Genomic DNA, 17986 nt, shown 5'->3' with positions numbered 1-17986 from the left:
CTTAATGACATCAGTTAGTATGATAGATGCTATTTGTTAGACTGGTTCAGTCATAATATCTACACACAGATATTAGTTGTACAACTATCTACCACCCCACACATGGACTCCATCTTCCTGAAGTCATCCCTTCCTTGCTTTTTCATAGATGATAATGGGTTCCTGTTTCCTGTCAAGTCAAAACATGCAACCTATCAGTTAACAAAAGTGTTATCTAAAAAGAGAGCTTATCTCCCTGGCGACATTGGAGTCACATTTGGGAAGAATTAGTTATAACCTCAAATCCTGTTGGGTGACCCAGATTTTTCAATTGTTTCCTGGAAATAAGTTAAATCCTTGAACAAAATCATGGTTAAGTTTTGTGTGCCCATCTGAGTCCAGTCAGAGCTTGAACACTGTCTCTAATGAATTTAAAATCAATAGTCTACTATCTTTTCTTTCTTTCTTTCGTCCATGTTGACCTTGTCACTTTTTTAAAAAATGGTGATCAGTTCACATGGCTGAGGACCTCAATAGGGCAGGTCATTGATAACTAATGGGAAATGGATTACGACTACACACACAAATTATTGTTGCTGCAAGCAACCCATCTTTGATGGCCTTTTGCAACTCCTCAAAATATTGTGAATGCTGTGAAGACCGTCTGTGTTCGAGGATAAAAGAATTCCTGTAATGAAGTAAATCTTTGCAGTAGTGGTTCATGTTATATAGTCTGTCACAATACATCAACTTGTTTGGTGCCGAGTGGAATTTCTTGAAAAGGCGCTGCTACTCTGCAGGTGATTAGCAGATTGCCATGGCTCATGTGCAGATAATGACACCGTGTGCTCCATATGGTTCAAGTTAATTTTTGTTTGATACTGAATAGAAATTGAGCACAAGGAATATTATCTTGGTAGTGTTGTTTGAAGAACAAAGTTCTGTCTAGTTATACACAAAGATACTTAAGCATGTAACAGTGTTTCCATTTTATCCGAGATATACTCCTAGCATGATTATCATGTGAAAAGCACATACGTTAATTAGGTAAGCTCTGTCTTCAAGCGATTGAGGTCATAATATGCTGAAAATTCTTCATAGGACCTAGTCAGTTTATCATCTCTCTTAAAAATAAGAAGCTCTGTGCCACTCTTTGCAGCATAGATGAAACACTTCACCTCTGAATGCATATGAGGTGCTATCCAAAATTTTCGGGACTGGTGCTACCATCTGTTGAAAACCTTATCTTTGGACTAATGATCACCACCACCCTCAAAATAGTTCCCATCCGCACATACACACCGATCCCAGCACTTCTGCCATTGGTGAAACGTTTTCTGGAAGTCCTGTTCTTTGAGGATGTTTATCACCGCCAGCAATGGTTTTTGGATCCTTTCTAGAGTGTCGAACCGACGGCCTTTCAACTTGAGTTTCAGTTTAGGAATAACGCGAAGTCGCAAGCTGCCAAATCTGGCGAGTACAACCCCCATGTTGAAGGTCCTGGTGAGCAATAATGTGTGACAGGCCGCGTTGTCATAATGCAGCAGCCATTTCCCTTGATGCCAAAGTTCGGGCCGTCGTCTCCGCGTGTTTTCACGGGGCCGTCGCAAAAGTCACAGTATTACATGGAATTCACTGTTTAGTTGGGTGGGACGAATTCTTTGTGCACAATTCTGTTGGTATCAAAGAAAACGATGATCGTGCTCTTCACTTGCCTCGCTTTTTTGGGTCTTTGAGAGCCAGGGCTCTTCCACGGGGATGATTATTGCTTTGTCTCTGGGTCATAACCATAAATCCAGCTCTCGCCGCCAGTGAGAACCTGTGACAAGGAGGTTGGATCATCAGATGCGGTCTGACGAAGGTCTGTGCACACTTCAACACGCTGAGCCTTCTGGTTAGCAGTCAAGATCCTTGGCACAAATTTTGTGGTGACACGATGCATGCCCAATTCATCAGTCAACATTCATTGGCATCTGCCATAACCAACACCCACTTCATCTGCAAGGTCTTGAATGGTTCGACGTCAATCCACACGAACCAATTGTTAAAGTTTGGCAACAACGTCTGGCGTTGTACGGCTAACGGGCCTTCTAGTGTGAGCATCATCTTCGACGTCTCTACAGCTGGCCCTGAACCCAGTATGCCACTCAAATACATGTGTACAGCTCATGCTCTGGCCTCCAAACACTTTTGAATCATTGCAAGAGTCTCTGTAGCACTTTTCCCGAGATTCACGCTGAATTTGATATGCACACACTGTTCTGTTCACGGATCCATCATAAAGTCGCCACACACCAAACACAGAGTATTACGGAAATCACTGTGGACATGCAACACATCCTCCCAGCTGAATGCCACTCCGCACACTGACTCATCAGATATGCAGCTCTCGCCACCTAGTGGTGCAAAGATCTACCACTCCTACTTCCCAGATGGCAGCACCAGTTCCGAAAATTTTGGATTCCACCTCGTAGGTTGACTGCTGGCAGGGTGGTTTGAGAACGTTTTTCCATACAAGTAACTTATCATTTGGTATCGCGCCACCCTCTTCCCTCTTACACCCTCAGCTGCGACAGTTTTTACTGCTAATTTTGATACACGCTGTATACAAATCTTGCACCCAGTTGCCTGTGGCAACCCTAATGGCAGCTTCTGCCTTAAACTAGCCTTGGTTGTTGTTGTAAATGTTACCTAGAAAGGGAGCAAGAACAATACTTTGAGCTAGCTCGTTGTTCTATGTTCTCCAGAGCCAATTTCGCAGAAAGCACTCAACTGGTATCTTGATGCAGTTGAGCTGGTACTGGGATTTTAATGTGTACCAGGACTGCACACATATACCTGCAAACAGACTTTTTTTTTATTTTTATTTTTTTTTTCAAGTTGATAACTAAAACTTTGACTGTTGCTCATGTATAATATTGTTTCGCTTTTGTCAATTTCTGCATTAACTTCTCAGACTGGGCTGTTCGGTTTGTTACCAACAAATTTTGTGGTATGAAACTTTTGTATTCTAACTGTTAGTGTTTTCTGTGCCTTCGGTAAAAAGGACATCTCACATGCAGCATTTTTACAAATTACCCTCACACATTTACTGCCATTCTGAATTTGTCTTTTACTGGCTCTAAGACATCAACTTGGAAGAGTGGTAGTAAACTGCATCCATCTTTTCTGCCCACATTCCTGGCCTTCATTATTCTTCCTCTCACGGCAGTGATGTTTTCCATCCATATGGCTACTAGTGGTATCCCATTGGCTTTTAATGTTAACAGTTTTTATTCTCCCTTCCATGCAGAGTCAGTTCTTTCTATAGCCGTCTCAACTTCAGATGTTCTCCTTAGATTTTCAATCTCTTCTCCATCTTCACTCAGATTCGTGACAACTCTGACTAACATTTTATTTATTTTTATTTCATTGGTTTGATAGTTCAACAATGTGCAGATGTATATGATTGAGAGTTGGTCTTGAACCAATCTTGGGAAGAATAAAAATGTTACTTGTTCATTGGAACTTACTGTATGTTCCATTGTATTCCACACTCCTTTGCTTTTAAGGTTGGGTTAACCACCACTCTCTGTGGAAATTTCTCCAGCATTGCACATTATTTCCTGATTCACAGAATGTTAACTTAAAATGTGGTAATGAAACATCCTTAGAGGTGTACAAATAATTTGGAGTAAAGGTGACAACAATACCTGCATTTTTGTAGCTTTCAACATTTCCACACCAAAACTTACTCTCACATAACCTGGTCACCAGTGAAAAGTACATCTGTAGTGATAATCAGTTCCTTGTCCAGTGTGTCGGTCTTAGTGAGGCCTTTAGAGTGACAAATCCCAAAAACGTACTCCACAAACAGCCCTTCTGAGCCATATCCACACTCTTCCTCCCTCCCCCCCCCCCCCCCCAACTTCCAGTTGCCCAATGACATCCTGATACACCCACAAAAACTCTTACTCCAGTCCCGTTACATGTCTTGGGCTATCTTGTCAGAGGCAGGGCCGTGTGTGAGAGCAGTCATCACATACCAGCTGTCTTGTAATTTCTACTCAGCATTACATGTGGTTATGACCTTCAAACAGATGTTCACAGGATCAAATGACCATCGTTACATGCGGCCAAGAGCAGAGCTGAGCACCCAGTGGCAGAACGCTCTGTCGAACACAACACACAAAGTTTCAGTGCCTGCTTCATAATCCTTACCATTTGGATCCTTCTCCATGCTAGTTCCTCTGAATTATGCATGTGGAAGTCCCTTGCAGTAAATCCTATGATTCTGTCATCCTCCTGTTTCCTGTCTCCTCTAGCCCCTGCCCCACAACCATAACATTACTTATGCCACACCAACACCTTTTCTGGAGTCTCCCTCTCCCTATATTCTATTCACACCTCTAATTGCAGTCTTCCATGTCATCAAGTGCCATTCACAAGTCCGTCCGTCCGTCCGCTCCGCCCCCCCCCCCCCCCCCCCCAGAGTAGCTATTAGCCATCTCACCTCTCTTCCTTGTCAATTCCAACAGACACCACCTCAGCCCAGTTGAGATCCATTGTAGGCACAATGTAGCAGCCGGAACAACATGGGTTCGTTCTCTCTCTCTCTCTCTCTCTCTCTCTCTCTCTCTTTCTCTCTCTCTCTCTCTCTCTCTCTCTCTTTCTCTCTCTCTCTCTCTCTCTCTCTCTCTCTCTCTCAGAGTGTGTGTGTGTTTTTGTGAGAAGAGAGTGGGGTAGTGTTATGTACTGGTCACACACTTCACTTGGCTGGGAACGTAAGCTTACGATTCGCTCATAGCACATTGGCTGCTGAGACAAGCCCTGCCTCCTTGTACCAGAGCAGCCTACATACCTACATACAGCATATAAAAGAAACAAACTGTAATGGATTAATGCATCACACAAGTTACATGAAAGTTTATGGTGAGCCACTCATTTTCTTACTTAATATCAATCACTACGCACAACTACATATGTGGATCAACATTGTATTCACAACGGCTACTTATTGCTACAGCAAATAATACTGTTATGTAGTTAATGTTGGTAACATGATGAGCATAAACATTCGTGAACGGCAAGAAGCCATCCAACTTCAATCGATCTCACAGGGGCCAAGTAAAATTGTGCAACCAGTGCCTAGTGAAGTTCTACACCTTCACTAAATGGAATATTACTTTGATTCTTTCTTATTATGATAATCAAAGCAGTGTAGAAGCAGAACTCTGTGAAAGACTAGGTTACAAAGAATGAGGCAATCTAGAGAAAGGAACATAATAATCAAGGGCCATTAGATCACAATGATTATTTTACATAAATTCCAGCTTTGAGAGTTTCCACAGATGGTGTAATTTTCTGTTCGCGTAATTTATTTAAAATCTAGAAACCTTCAACTTTATTTGTACAACATACCTTTTCATATGTATAAAATTACATTATGTATACATATTCATTCTTAAAATAGTTTCTATTTCCAAATAATATTACTTATGTACAGATATCACAATTATGTTAACAATATTCTGTTAAGTTTTCATCCATGGTGTGGTGGACAAAATGGTGACAATATCACAAACATTCAAAACGGAATGCAAAACATAAATATTCTTAAACTATAACTCATTCTGGCAGTTAAAATTTATATAAATGTTTTGTATAAGAAATAATGAGCTATTCATTTTTTTCTTCTCAACCAAGAGCTGCTAAAACACAGCACTCCTTTCATGGCATTAGGCCAGCTCTGTTATACAATGCAATATATTAACGACTCATCTATATCAAAGCTTTCAAACAGAATCAATATTTACACATACCAGTGCCATACGTAAAAAAAAAAAAAAAGGAGACAATGGAAGACAGAATTGTGAAGTACTTCAGAACAGCAATCCTACTAAACATGTTACCAGTCACTTACTACTGACACAACAAAAGACTACAGAGTAACTGTACACAATTTCAGTTTACTCAAAACTGATCTTTCGTTGTCTAATGTCATGAATGACTCAAGATGGCTAACCTAACTGGTAGAACTTTACATCCAGTAAGTGCTGTTTGAAAAAGCAAATATATTGATTTTAAAAGCTTTTATGTAAACTAACATTCATATGTAGGACAAAACTTACTGCACATATTTTGAAGCACCTTAAATTCAGATTTATGTGCTAAATAAATATTATACCAAAGTGACTAGGCATGTCTCTAAATTACAAGTTAGTACGAAACTCTTCTAATAAACTTTAATCCAATGAAATAAAACTGCTGGCAGAACATTTTTAAAAAAGTTATAGGACTTACATGGTATTTAGTAGCAGGCTCTGTAGGCAAAAGATACGTTCATATTACTGAAACTTGAATACAAAAATATATGTATTTCAACAAAAGCGTATTTAAACTTCAGTTCAATTCTCAATTCTGTTAGTCCATTAAAGATTTACTTTAGTAAACAAAATATAAACATCCTACACTTTGCTGTCATTCATTGCAGTTACAAATAAAGCATATAGCAGAATCAGGAAAATCAGTCACTTGGTCCCATATTGTTAAATATACTAAGCATGTAAACTTTTTTCTTTGTGAGAAACACACAATAAAGACAATAGACAATACTAAAATATTAGCAACACAGCAAAAATCTGCTGAGGATTTAGATATTAAAAATCCCTTTCCATGATATTTTCAGACTTCATGACATGAAATCTCTTAAAAGGAAATATAACAAATAGAAAGAAATATGTTTTAGAACTTATTTTGGTGTCATCATCAGGATTACATTTTAATGCCTCCTTATTTATAAAATATATGTACATACAAAGAAAGCACATGAAGGATGGGGACACACACACACACACACACACACACACACACACACACACACACACACACACACACACACACACACACCTTTATTTACAAATATTACTTTTTGCAAAGATTTGCTTATTACATGATATGAAGCACGATATTGTATCAACAAAATTCCTGCATGTTGATCTATATTGCGCTTTCAAAAAGTTCTGTCCAGGAGACAATTGTGCATCCCTCTGAGGACTTTACGCCGTACTCAGCAGCTCACTGAAAAATTTCAACAGGAATTAAACATATGATTGTGGTTGCTGAAAAAATTAAATAGTTTAAAATACATCAGGAAAAAAGGGAAACCACAAATAGCATTTACCTTGGTAGTTCCCTTCCCGCAAGGGAGTTTCCAACAAGACCCGTTCTGGACCTACTTCGATTTAACTGTGCTCTCCTTTCCGCTAAAAGGAAAACAAAGATATGGCAATATAGGAGATAAAAAATTGGTACATGTTGTTTAGTACATAACCATTTACCAAGTTAAAAAGATCTGTATGTTTTTCACATACATTATAAAAATGAAAATTCAAAGAGAGAAACACAAAATGAAAGGGGGTGGTACATAGGCACACTTAAAATGGCAGAGAGGTACACTAGCTTTAGAGTTTTGTTCCTAGTATTAGTACAAATTTTGATTTATTGCCACTTGGGTGTGCTAAACCAAGTGTAATTTTTTATATTAATTGCACCAGTGTATTACCCATTATTCACCTGCAGGTGAGTGGATGCATGTCTTCACATTTCAAAATAAATATATGTTTACTGGAAGTGTTAGAAATGCTCTGTGTATTAGTCACTGACATTTATAATTTTAATAAATGGCTAACAAAATTTTAAAATGCTAAATTATGATATAAGGCTTAAGAAAACTGTCAAGTAAGGGCACAAAGTTGCAAATGATGCAGTTTAACACAAGGAACTTATTTTCCTACATCACAGCATTGTATTGTGTTGTACTGTATGGAACTAGGGACCTAGAAATATTGGAGAGGCTTCATTCCTGCTGTAGCCTTCAGTGATTCACAACCCCACAACAGGCTACAGCAGTCTCCGCAATCCTCGCACCCCACCGCCGCCCCACACTGAACACAGGGTTATTCAAACATGCAAACATGAATGCATTGCATTCTACCCTTGCTGGATGTCAATTTGTGGGATGGAGTTCCATGCCTGTTGCACTTTGTAGATCAATGCAGAGATGGTTAATGCTGTCTGTGGATGACACTGGAGTTGTCATCCAATGATGTCCCATATGTTTGTGATTGATTGGACGTAAATCTGGAGATCGAGTAGGCCAAGGCAACATGATGCCACACTGTAGACCGTGTTAGGTTACAACAGCAGTATGTGGGCAAGCATTATCCTGTTGGTAAACTCCCCTTGGAATATTGTTCACGAATGGTAGCACAACAGGTCAAATCACCAGACTGACATGAAAATTTGCAATCAGGGTACGTGGAATAATCACAAGACCATAACTCCAGGTGTAGGTCCGGTGGGTCTGGCACACAGACAGGTTGGTTGCCAACCCTCAAATAGCCACCTCCTAACCAACACTGGCACTGAGACAGAACCAGTTTTCATCAGAAAACACAACAAACCTCGACCCTGTCCTCCTATCAGCCGTCACTTGACACAACTGAAGTCACAAAGGGTGATTGATTGGTATCAGCAGAGTGCACACTACAGGGTGTCTGGCTCAGAGCTGTACTTGAACTAACCAATCTGTAATAGTTCACTGTGTCACTGTAGAGCCAACTGCTGCTGCAGATGCAAATGCAGTACAATGCACCAGAGCCCTACACTGAACACTGTGTTCTCCCCTCTTGGTAATGCCAAGTGGCCATCCAGACCCGGCCTTCTGGTGCCCCTACATCTTCATGACGACCACTGCCTGCACTGGCTATACATTCCTGCGAAGTCTTAATGCAATATCGCAGAAGGAACATCCAGCCTCTTGTAGCTCAATTACATGATTTTGTTCAAACTTGGTGAGATGATGATAATGATGTCTTTGTCACCTTAAAGGAATTCTTGGGTAACATCAACCCACCATGTCCAGTCTCCTACTGCCACTCTTTTACGACTGGTACAAAATTTAAACAGACAACATCTTTCAGGTGTAGAAACACACCTACTAACTTACATTTATGTCACATAATTTCTTTTTGGTGCTGTGATTTTTGTCCTTGTATTTCGTATTGCTCTGGAGAAAGTAAACACACTTCTCAGGAATAGTGACTTAACATAACAGGCTCAGATGACTCGAGGAATGGACCAGCAGACTGACTCATAAATGCAGGTCTGGCTTATTTACACTAATGAGCCAATAATAGCAAACATTGTTAGGAAGATTCATTGGCAGAGTGTCATGAGGACAGGTAGCAAATTCGTTCACACCTGCCTGAAAATGAAATCTAAATCCAACAGGTATGATTCACCATTTATAAGCCTCTGAAATATTTCAAGGTAGATAAGCAACAACTAGCATTTCTGCTTCTTTGTAAGTTGGGCTAAATACAGTAGGTAGTTAATTCTTTTTTTCTTTGGGGAGGGAATTGGCAGTTTTGAGGGGTGACAGAATTTTGTGAGTGATAAAACCAGTTAGTTGATTGTATCGCCATAAGTACTGTGACACACATTCATTTGGTTTTCTTCATATTGACTTTTGCTCCACCAGTACACATACAGTGTATCTGGCCATGTAATTTTCAACTTCAGGATTTCTCTAGCGGACAAAACATTATATTAACAAGGACGTGAACTGCAGAGTGTACAAGTGTTTACAATAATAAAAATGGGAATAATGAGTTGAATAATTTGATGTAGATCATCACGTTACAGAGAAGGCTGAAAATATAATGATGCGGATTATTTGCCAAATTAGGTTATGGTAACAAAATCAAACGTAGTGTACGACATGTCATACTAAAACAGTTGTTTTGTTTCTTCTGTGTACGGACTTAGTGGAAGCATTTATTAGTTTATTTCTGTTTTGATATGTCAAGTGTCTATATCATTCCTGAGGCCTCTACATATGCTTTTACTTGCCTTTAACATAGGATTTGAATATTTAAAACACACACACACACACACACACACACACACACACATTTTATATATCTAAAAACAAAGATGATGTGACTTACCAAATGAAAGTGCTGGCAGGTCGACAGACACACAAACAAACACAAACATACACACAAAATTCAAGCTTTCGCAACAAACTGTTGCCTCATCAGGAAAGAGGGAAGGAGGTGGGTTTTAAGGGAGAGGGTAAGGAGTCATTCCAATCCCGGGAGCGGAAAGACTTACCTTAGGGGGAAAAAAGGACAGGTATACACTCGCACACACGCACATATCCATCCACACATACAGACACAAGCAGACATATTTAAAGACAAAGAGTTTGGGCAGAGATGTCAGTCGAGGCAGAAGTGTAGAGGCAAAGAAGTTGTTGAAAGACAGGTGAGGTATGAGTGGCGGCAACTTGAAATTAGCGGAGATTGAGGCCTGGCGGATGACGAGAAGAGAGGATATACTGAAGGGCAAGTTCCCATCTCCGGAGTTCGGATAGGTTGGTGTTGGTGGGAAGTATCCAGATAACCCGGACGGTGTAACACTGAGCCAAGATGTGCTCGCTGTGCACCAAGGCATGTTTAGCCACAGGGTGATCCTCATTACCAACAAACACTGTCTGCCTGTGTCCATTCATGCGAATGGACAGTTTGTTGCTGGTCATTCCCACATAGAATGCATCACAGTGTAGGCAGGTCAGTTGGTAAATCACGTGGGTGCTTTCACACGTGGCTCTGCCTCTGATCGTGTACACCTTCCGGGTTACAGGACTGGAGTAGGTGGTGGTGGGAGGGTGCATGGGACAGGTTTTGCATCAGGGGCGGTTACAAGGATAGGAGCCAGAGGGTAGGGAAGGTGGTTTGGTGATTTCATAGGGATGAACTAACAGGTTACGAAGGTTAGGTGGACGGCGGAAAGACACTCTTGGCGGAGTGGGGAGGATTTCATGAAAGATGGATCTCATTTCAGGGCAGGATTTGAGGAAATCGTATCCCTGCTGGAGAGCCACATTCAGAGTCTGGTCCAGTCCCGGAAAGTATCCTGTCACAAGTGGGGCACTTTTGTGGTTCTTCTGTGGGGGATTCTGGGTTTGAGGGGACGAGGAAGTGGCTCTGGTTATTTGCTTCTGTACCAGGTCGGGAGGGTAGTTGCGGGATGCGAAAGCTGTTTTCAGGTTGTTGGTGTAATGATTCAGGGATTCCGGACTGGAGCAGATTCGTTTGCCACGAAGACCTAGGCTGTAGGGGAGGGACCGTTTGATGTGGAATGGGTGGCAGCTGTCATAATGGAGGTACTGTTGCTTGTTGGTGGGTTTGATGTGGACGGACGTGTGAAGTTGGCCATTGGACAGGTGGAGGTCAACGTCAAGGAAAGTGGCATGGGATTTTGAGTAGGACCAGGTGAAACTGATGGAACCAAAGGAGTTGAGGTTGGAGAGGAAATTCTGGAGTTCTTCTTCACTGTGAGTCCAGATCATGAAGATGTCATCAATAAATCTGTACCAAACTTTGGGTTGGCAGACTTGGGTAACCAAGAAGGCTTCCTCTAAGCGACCCATGAATAGGTTGGCGTACGAGGGGGCCATCCTGGTGCCCATGGCTGTTCCCTTTAATTGTTGGTATGTCTGTCCCTCAAAAGTGAAGAAGTTGTGGGTCAGGATGAAGCTGGCTAAGGTGATGAGGAAAGAGGTTTTAGGTAGGGTGGCAGGTGATCGGCGTGAAAGGAAATGCTCCATCGCAGCGCTGGCAGGTCGATAGACACACAACAGGTGTTTTATGTACTATTCCATTGTTAAAAATGTATATTTACATGCCAGAAGCCACCATACTGTGTGGTGGAGGGAATTTCGTGAGCAATAGAAACTTTTTTTTTTGTCCTCCTCCTTCCGACAGTGGCCCACCTTTACCTTCTGTACATCAATCCATTATGTTGCCCATTATTCCTTAAATGAAAGGGAGGTTTCAGATTCAAGCCCAATTTACAACTAACACTGACTCCTCTCCATATATTTTTAGGTGTAAAGTAAAGAATGTAAGTGAAATTTCCTAATTAACATGACAATTTTCTAACAGTCAAGACAAAAAATAAAAAAAAAAAAAAACATAAAAAAAAGAACCCTTGTCTTTTTTCAGCCAAATGTTTAAAACTTTAAATACAAAATTCAGAATAAATACGATAATTTGAGTAAATACAGCTTTATTCAAAGGAAAACAAAATGTGTGTTTCAGAACACCATACATTCTTTTTGCAAATAAAACTGTTTTCATATTAATTTAGAGTAGATATTCTGTTAATGTGGCTGGTTAAAGTCAGGATCAACTGCCCACAGAAAATAGTGCTTAAGACTGTGACAGCCTTGCCTATAGTCAATACATAGCTTAACATGATAGCCTCACTATCAGGCAGCAAATCTTACACAAAAAGTAAACTGATTTACACACCTTGTCAACAGGGAGCAGCACTGCTTAACACCAAGACACTTAGCAAAATTTAAGAGACAAATTCTCATCTTTAAGTCTTATGTAGTAGTGAATAATTAATTATTTCTTGAACTGAAAGGTACTTGACAAGATGCATTTGTTGAATGTTTATTTCGAGATGGCAAATGAAATGTGAAATTTTTGGCCAGCACAACAGATGTTACAAATATCACGATACTGAAGTGATAAAAATTTTGATTTGGCTTCAGTAAGTTATTCATAGAAAAGTGGTTTGTATAGGAGTGCAACTTGTACAAATGTGATCTCCTTTATTGGCTTAATCTTAATATTCTCATCTGGTACGCACCTCCAGCGACCCTCATCCTCTGCCTTTTTTGCCTTTGATCTCGGTTGAAAGCTGATCCAGTCTGCAGGGCCTCCAGAAGGCTGTCCATGACACCCTCCTGGGTTTGGTCAGCATTCATGTCAATGAGAGCCCTCTTGCGCTCTGCTCTCTGTGCTCGCTCCTGCTCAGCCTTTTCTCGAGCTTCCTTTGCCCTCCTCTGCTTCTCCTCTGTCTCACGTAATCTTACATTATCCCGATGTGCTTGCTGTAATAATTCAGAGAGTACTACACTTAATATTTCTGAAAAATATATGCATAAATTCAAATTTTTATAATATTCTAAGCTTTTTCTCAATACCCCTGTTTTCATTAGAAAATAACTGATAAAGATAACAGCAGTATACAGAGGCATTCACTGTAGCCCAAAAATTAAACTTATCCTAACAATGATACTGTCACATAGTTAAAGGTGTAAGTAGATGAATGACGAATACTAACTTTATTTAATGAAGGTTTATTCAGCACTTGCACATACTAGAGCACAAAGCGAACTGCCTCTGGCCAGAACAAATATGGTATATATACAGCTACAGACCATTCCAGTAAAATGAATCTTGCCATTTGTGGATACTCCTAGAATGTACTCAAACCAAATATAGAAATTAAAATGTTTCAATTCAGGTGAGTTTTGAACTCATGACCCTCCATGCATCAATCCAGTATCATAACCACTATACTACGGCGACTGTGTTACTCAGTTCCTTCTGCGACAATATTACCTACATCATCGCTATTCTTAGCATAATGAAACATGTAGCCAGTGTAACCTCTGCTTGCAAAAGCCGCTGCCATGCCATTTACACCTGTGGACTGCCTTTCCAACAAAGAAAAAGTAAGTCAAGGTTTCAATTTTGCTCAAATTTAAAACCATAAGTCCACTGAGAGTGTCATAAGACAAGTTAAGTGAACAACCTGATGATTTCTTTACCAGTTACATGATATTGGCAACAACCTTATTTCATGTAACATTCAAACAACTCGTTGTGTTTTCTTTTGGGTAACAATAACTGCAACGAGAGTTTATCTAACAGAAAAACATTTTTTTGTTTTTGTATACAATGGGAAAAGAGTGCTGTAATACTTGCAGTTTTCGTCTGGTAGAGAACCTGATTTATCAGTGACTAAATAAGAATATTAATTTCTTACATTATTAACCATTCTTGACACTGCTTGTTTGTTATTTAATAGAGTTTAACAGAGCTTAGATACCAAAATGTATTTTTTCGTGGGTCTTAAATAATCAAAATATGTAAAAAAAAAAAAAGTCTCCCCAGTGTTCAAAAAAAAAAAAAAAAAAAAAAAAAAAAAAAAAAAAAAAAAAAAAAAAAAAAAAAAAAAAAAAAATAATCACAAAAGGATATACAGTATAGTGTCGATTATCTGAAGTAATTGGGGGACATGGGTGTTCAGAAAACTGGCTTATTCGGATAATCGAACTGTACATGTTTATTTCCCAAAAAGAAATACTGTACAGTAAATTTATTCATAAAAACAGGCATCTCTTTTAGTATTACAAAGTAACATACAAAGGCAACGTCAGTAGGAATATATAGTATGTGGCACAGTCTATTAAACACAATTTGCTATGCTCGTCTTTTGTTTTTTTATATCCGTAATTGTCGACTTCCCCACCTTGTACTCATTGGATAAAGTGGTTGCAGATTCACATTCTTCTAACCTTTTAATAATCTCATACTTGTCCCTCATAGAAAGGACAACACGTTTACGTTTAAGCATTTTGTATCGTCAAGTTCACTTCTTCACGCAGCAGCACACAACTGGTCGTAACAGAGAACAGAAGGTGACTGTTTGCACCGTGAGAAGCTTTTTTTTTTTTAGGGTTTAAGGGCGCTCAACTGCTGAGGTCATTAGCGCCCAGTCACTGGTGTTAGAGCAAATGGAATCTGCTAAAACTCAAGGGGATGGGGGGACACCAGAAGTACCTGACAAAGATGCAGAAAAAATAAGTAAAAAGGTTAAATGTCTTTGGACAAACCAGTTAAAGTTATAAAACGCAGAATACAAGCAGCTGCTCGAGCGTCATCAGCTAAAACATCCGGTAAAGTAGATGGCAGGGACAGGATAACACGAAATTGACTAAAACGGGGACACAACAATAAAACATGGCGCACTGTTAATGCCTGACCACAAGGGCACTGCGGGGCTGGATCACCGGAGAGCAGGTAGCGGTGGCTAAACCGGCAATGCCCAATCCGTAACCTGGTCAGAAGGACCTCCTCGCGCCGAGATGGTCGGGAGGAGGTTGTCCAAGCAGTTGGGAGCGGTTTTACAGCCCGGAGCTTGTTTCCTTGGAGGGATGACCAAGCATCCCACCACAACGACACAAGCTTCTTACATACATCCCCACGAACGTCAGATGACGGGACACAATGGGAGGCTGGCCGAGGCAGGAGGACTGCAGCCTTGGCTGCAGCATCCGCAGCCTCATTCCCAGGCACTCCTACATGTCCGGGAACCCACAGAAAGCTGACAAAACCACCATTATTAGCGAAAGAATGGAGGGACTGCTGTATCCGTTGAATCAAGGGATGGACCGGATAGGGAGCTCCAAGGCTCTGAAGAGCACTGAGTGAGTCAGAGCAGAGTACATACGATGAATGGCGGTGGTGGCGGGCATACTGAACGGCCTGATGGAGGGCAAAAAGCTCGGCCGTAAAGCTGGAACATTGGTCGAGGAGCCGGTATTTAAAGGTGGCGGCCCCGACGACAAAGGCACAGCCGACACCATCGTCAGTTTTGGAGCCATCGGTGTAAATAAAGGTGTGACCGGCAAGTCGAGCACGAAGTTCGACAAACCGTGAGCAATACACTGCAGCCGGAGTACCCTCCTTCGGGAGTGAGCTGAAGTCGAGATAAAGAGGAACCGGAGCCTGGAGCCAAGGTGGTGTCGGGCGCTCACCCTCTCTGAAGGTGGTAGGGAGGGCAAAATCCAATTGTCGAAGCAGGCGACGGAAGCGGACTCCGGGGGGCAGCAGGGCAGACACATACAACCCGTACTGACGGTCGAGAGAATCGGCGAAGAAGGACTCGTAAGAGGGGTGGTCGGGCATACCGACACAGCAGTACGTCGCGCCGGTAGGTCAATGGTAACTCGGCAGCTTCAGCATAAAGACTCTCCACAGGACTAGTGTAGAAGGCTCCGGTCGCAAGACGTATCCCCCGATGGGATGGTGGATGGAGTTGAGCCGGCGTAAGAGGGATGGCCGAGCAGACGAGTAGACGAAGCTCCCATAATCCAGCTTCGATCGGACTATGGACCGATACAAGCGAAGCAGGGCAGTGTGATCCGCTCCCCAAGATGAACCGCTAAGAACTCTTAGGACATTAAGGGAACGTGTACAACGGGCCGCCAAATAAGAGACATGTGGAGACCAACACAGTTTCCTGTCCAACGTGAGCCCTAGAAACTTAGTTGTGTCCACGAATAGGAGAACAACAGGACTGAGATGTAAGGATGGCGGAAGGAACACTTTATATCGCCAAAAGTTGATACAAACTGTCTTCTCTTCAGAGAACCGGAAGTCATTTGCCACGCTCCATGAGTAGAGGCTGTCTAGACAACGCTGAAGGCAGCGCTCCAGGAGGCATGTTCTCTGGGCACTGCAGTAGATTGCGAAGTCATCGACAAAGAGAGAGTCTGAGACATTAGGTGGAATGCAATCCATAATTGGATTGATCGCGATGGCAAAAAGGGCTACGCTCAAGACGGAGCCCTGAGGTATTCCGTTCTCCTGGAGGAAGACGTCGGACAATACGGAACCCACACGTACCCTAAACTTTTGATCCATTAAAAAGGGGCAGGCGACCGCGTAGGCCCCACCTGTGCATAGTGCGGAGGATACCTCCTCTCCAACAGGTATCATAAGCCTTCTCCAAGTCGAAGAACACGGCTACCGTTTGGCGCCTTCGCAAAAAGTTGTTCATGATGAATGTCAACAAGGTCACAAGGTGGTCAACAGCAGAGCGGCGGCGACGGAAGCCGCATTGGACATTAGTAAGTAGTCGTCGAGATTCAAGAATCCAGACTAACCGAGCATTAACCATGCGCTCCATCACCTTACAGACACAGCTTGTAAGAGAAATGGGGCGGTAACTAGAAGGAAGGTGTCTATCCTTCCCGGGTTTGGGTATAGGAACAACAACGGCGTCACGCCAACGCATGGGGACTTGACCTTCGGTCCAGACGCGACTGTAGGTACGAAGAAGGAAGCTTTTGCCCGCCGGAGAAAGGTGTGCCAGCATCTGAACGTGAATGGCATCTGGCCCCGGAGCAGAGGACCGGGACAGTGCAAGCGCACATTCGAGTTCCCGCATAGTAAAGGGGGCATTATAAGTTTCTAGATTCAGCGAGTGGAAGGAAGGTCGCCGAGCCTCTTCTGCCTCTTTCCTGGGAAGGAAGGCAGGATGGTAATGGGCGGAGCTTGAAACCTCCGCGAAAAAGCGGCCAAAGGCGTTGGAGACAGCCACAGGATCAACAAGGACCTCATTACCTGAGGTCAGGCCAGGTACCGAGGAGTGGGCCTTAATGCCCGACAGCCGGCGCAGGCTACCCCAAACGACAGAAGAGGGAGTGAAACTGTTAAAGGAGCTGGTGAAAGAGGCCCAACAAGCTTTTTTGCTGTCTTTGATGACTCTACGGCAGTGCGCTCGGAGTCGTTTGTATTCTACACAATTCGCCAACGTAGGATGGCGGCGAAAGGTGTGTAAAGCACGTCGTCGAGCACGGATAGCGTCCCTACAAGCCTCGTTCCACCAGGGGATGGAAACGCGACGTGAAGAGGAAGTAGTACGAGGAATGGAACGTTCGGCAGCATTGATGATAACAGCCGTGAGGTATTCGACCTGACTGTCACAACTGGGAAAATCGTGGTCCGGAAAGGTCGCCAGGGAGGAGTACAGTCCCCAGTCAGCTTTCAGTATGTTCCAGCTCGAAGGACGTGGGGATGGGGTGTGGTGCAGGAGACGAACGACACAGGGGAAGTGGTCGCTCGAATAGGTGTCGAACCGACGGGCAAGAGTGGCAGAACAGATCGAGAGGTCCAAGTGGGAGTAGGTATGAGTAGAGTCCGAAAGGAAAGTCGGGGCGCCGGTATTGAGGCAGACAAGATTGAGATGGTTGAAGACATCCGCCAAGAGTGAGCCTCTTGGACAGGACGCAGGAGAGCCCCAAAGGGGATGATGGGCATTGAAGTCGCCAAACAAAAAAAACGGCGGGGGAAGCTGAACGATCAGGTGCATC

The 17986-nt window shown here is 42.4% G+C and overlaps 1 protein-coding gene across 4 annotated transcripts in view; it reads right to left on the bottom strand.

Annotated features, from left to right (window-relative positions):
- Positions 1 to 6809: 6809 nt before the first annotated feature.
- Positions 6810 to 17986, bottom strand: part of LOC124625797 (protein diaphanous) — a 370389-nt gene continuing 359212 nt past the window's right edge. For all 4 annotated transcript variants that reach the window (XM_047149249.1, XM_047149252.1, XM_047149250.1 and 1 more), the window contains exons 17-19: positions 12688 to 12931; positions 7142 to 7223; positions 6810 to 7038 (exon numbers count right to left, since the gene is read on the bottom strand). In XM_047149249.1, coding sequence (XP_047005205.1) covers positions 7017 to 7038; positions 7142 to 7223; positions 12688 to 12931 — 348 coding nt within the window. In that variant the 3' untranslated portion in view covers positions 6810 to 7016. The remainder of the gene's footprint in view (positions 7039 to 7141; positions 7224 to 12687; positions 12932 to 17986) is intronic.

The sequence above is a fragment of the Schistocerca americana genome, chromosome 8, assembly GCF_021461395.2.
Source record: "Schistocerca americana isolate TAMUIC-IGC-003095 chromosome 8, iqSchAmer2.1, whole genome shotgun sequence".
Classification (NCBI taxonomy): domain Eukaryota; kingdom Metazoa; phylum Arthropoda; class Insecta; order Orthoptera; family Acrididae; genus Schistocerca; species Schistocerca americana.
This window is presented reverse-complemented; position numbering and strand designations above follow the sequence as displayed.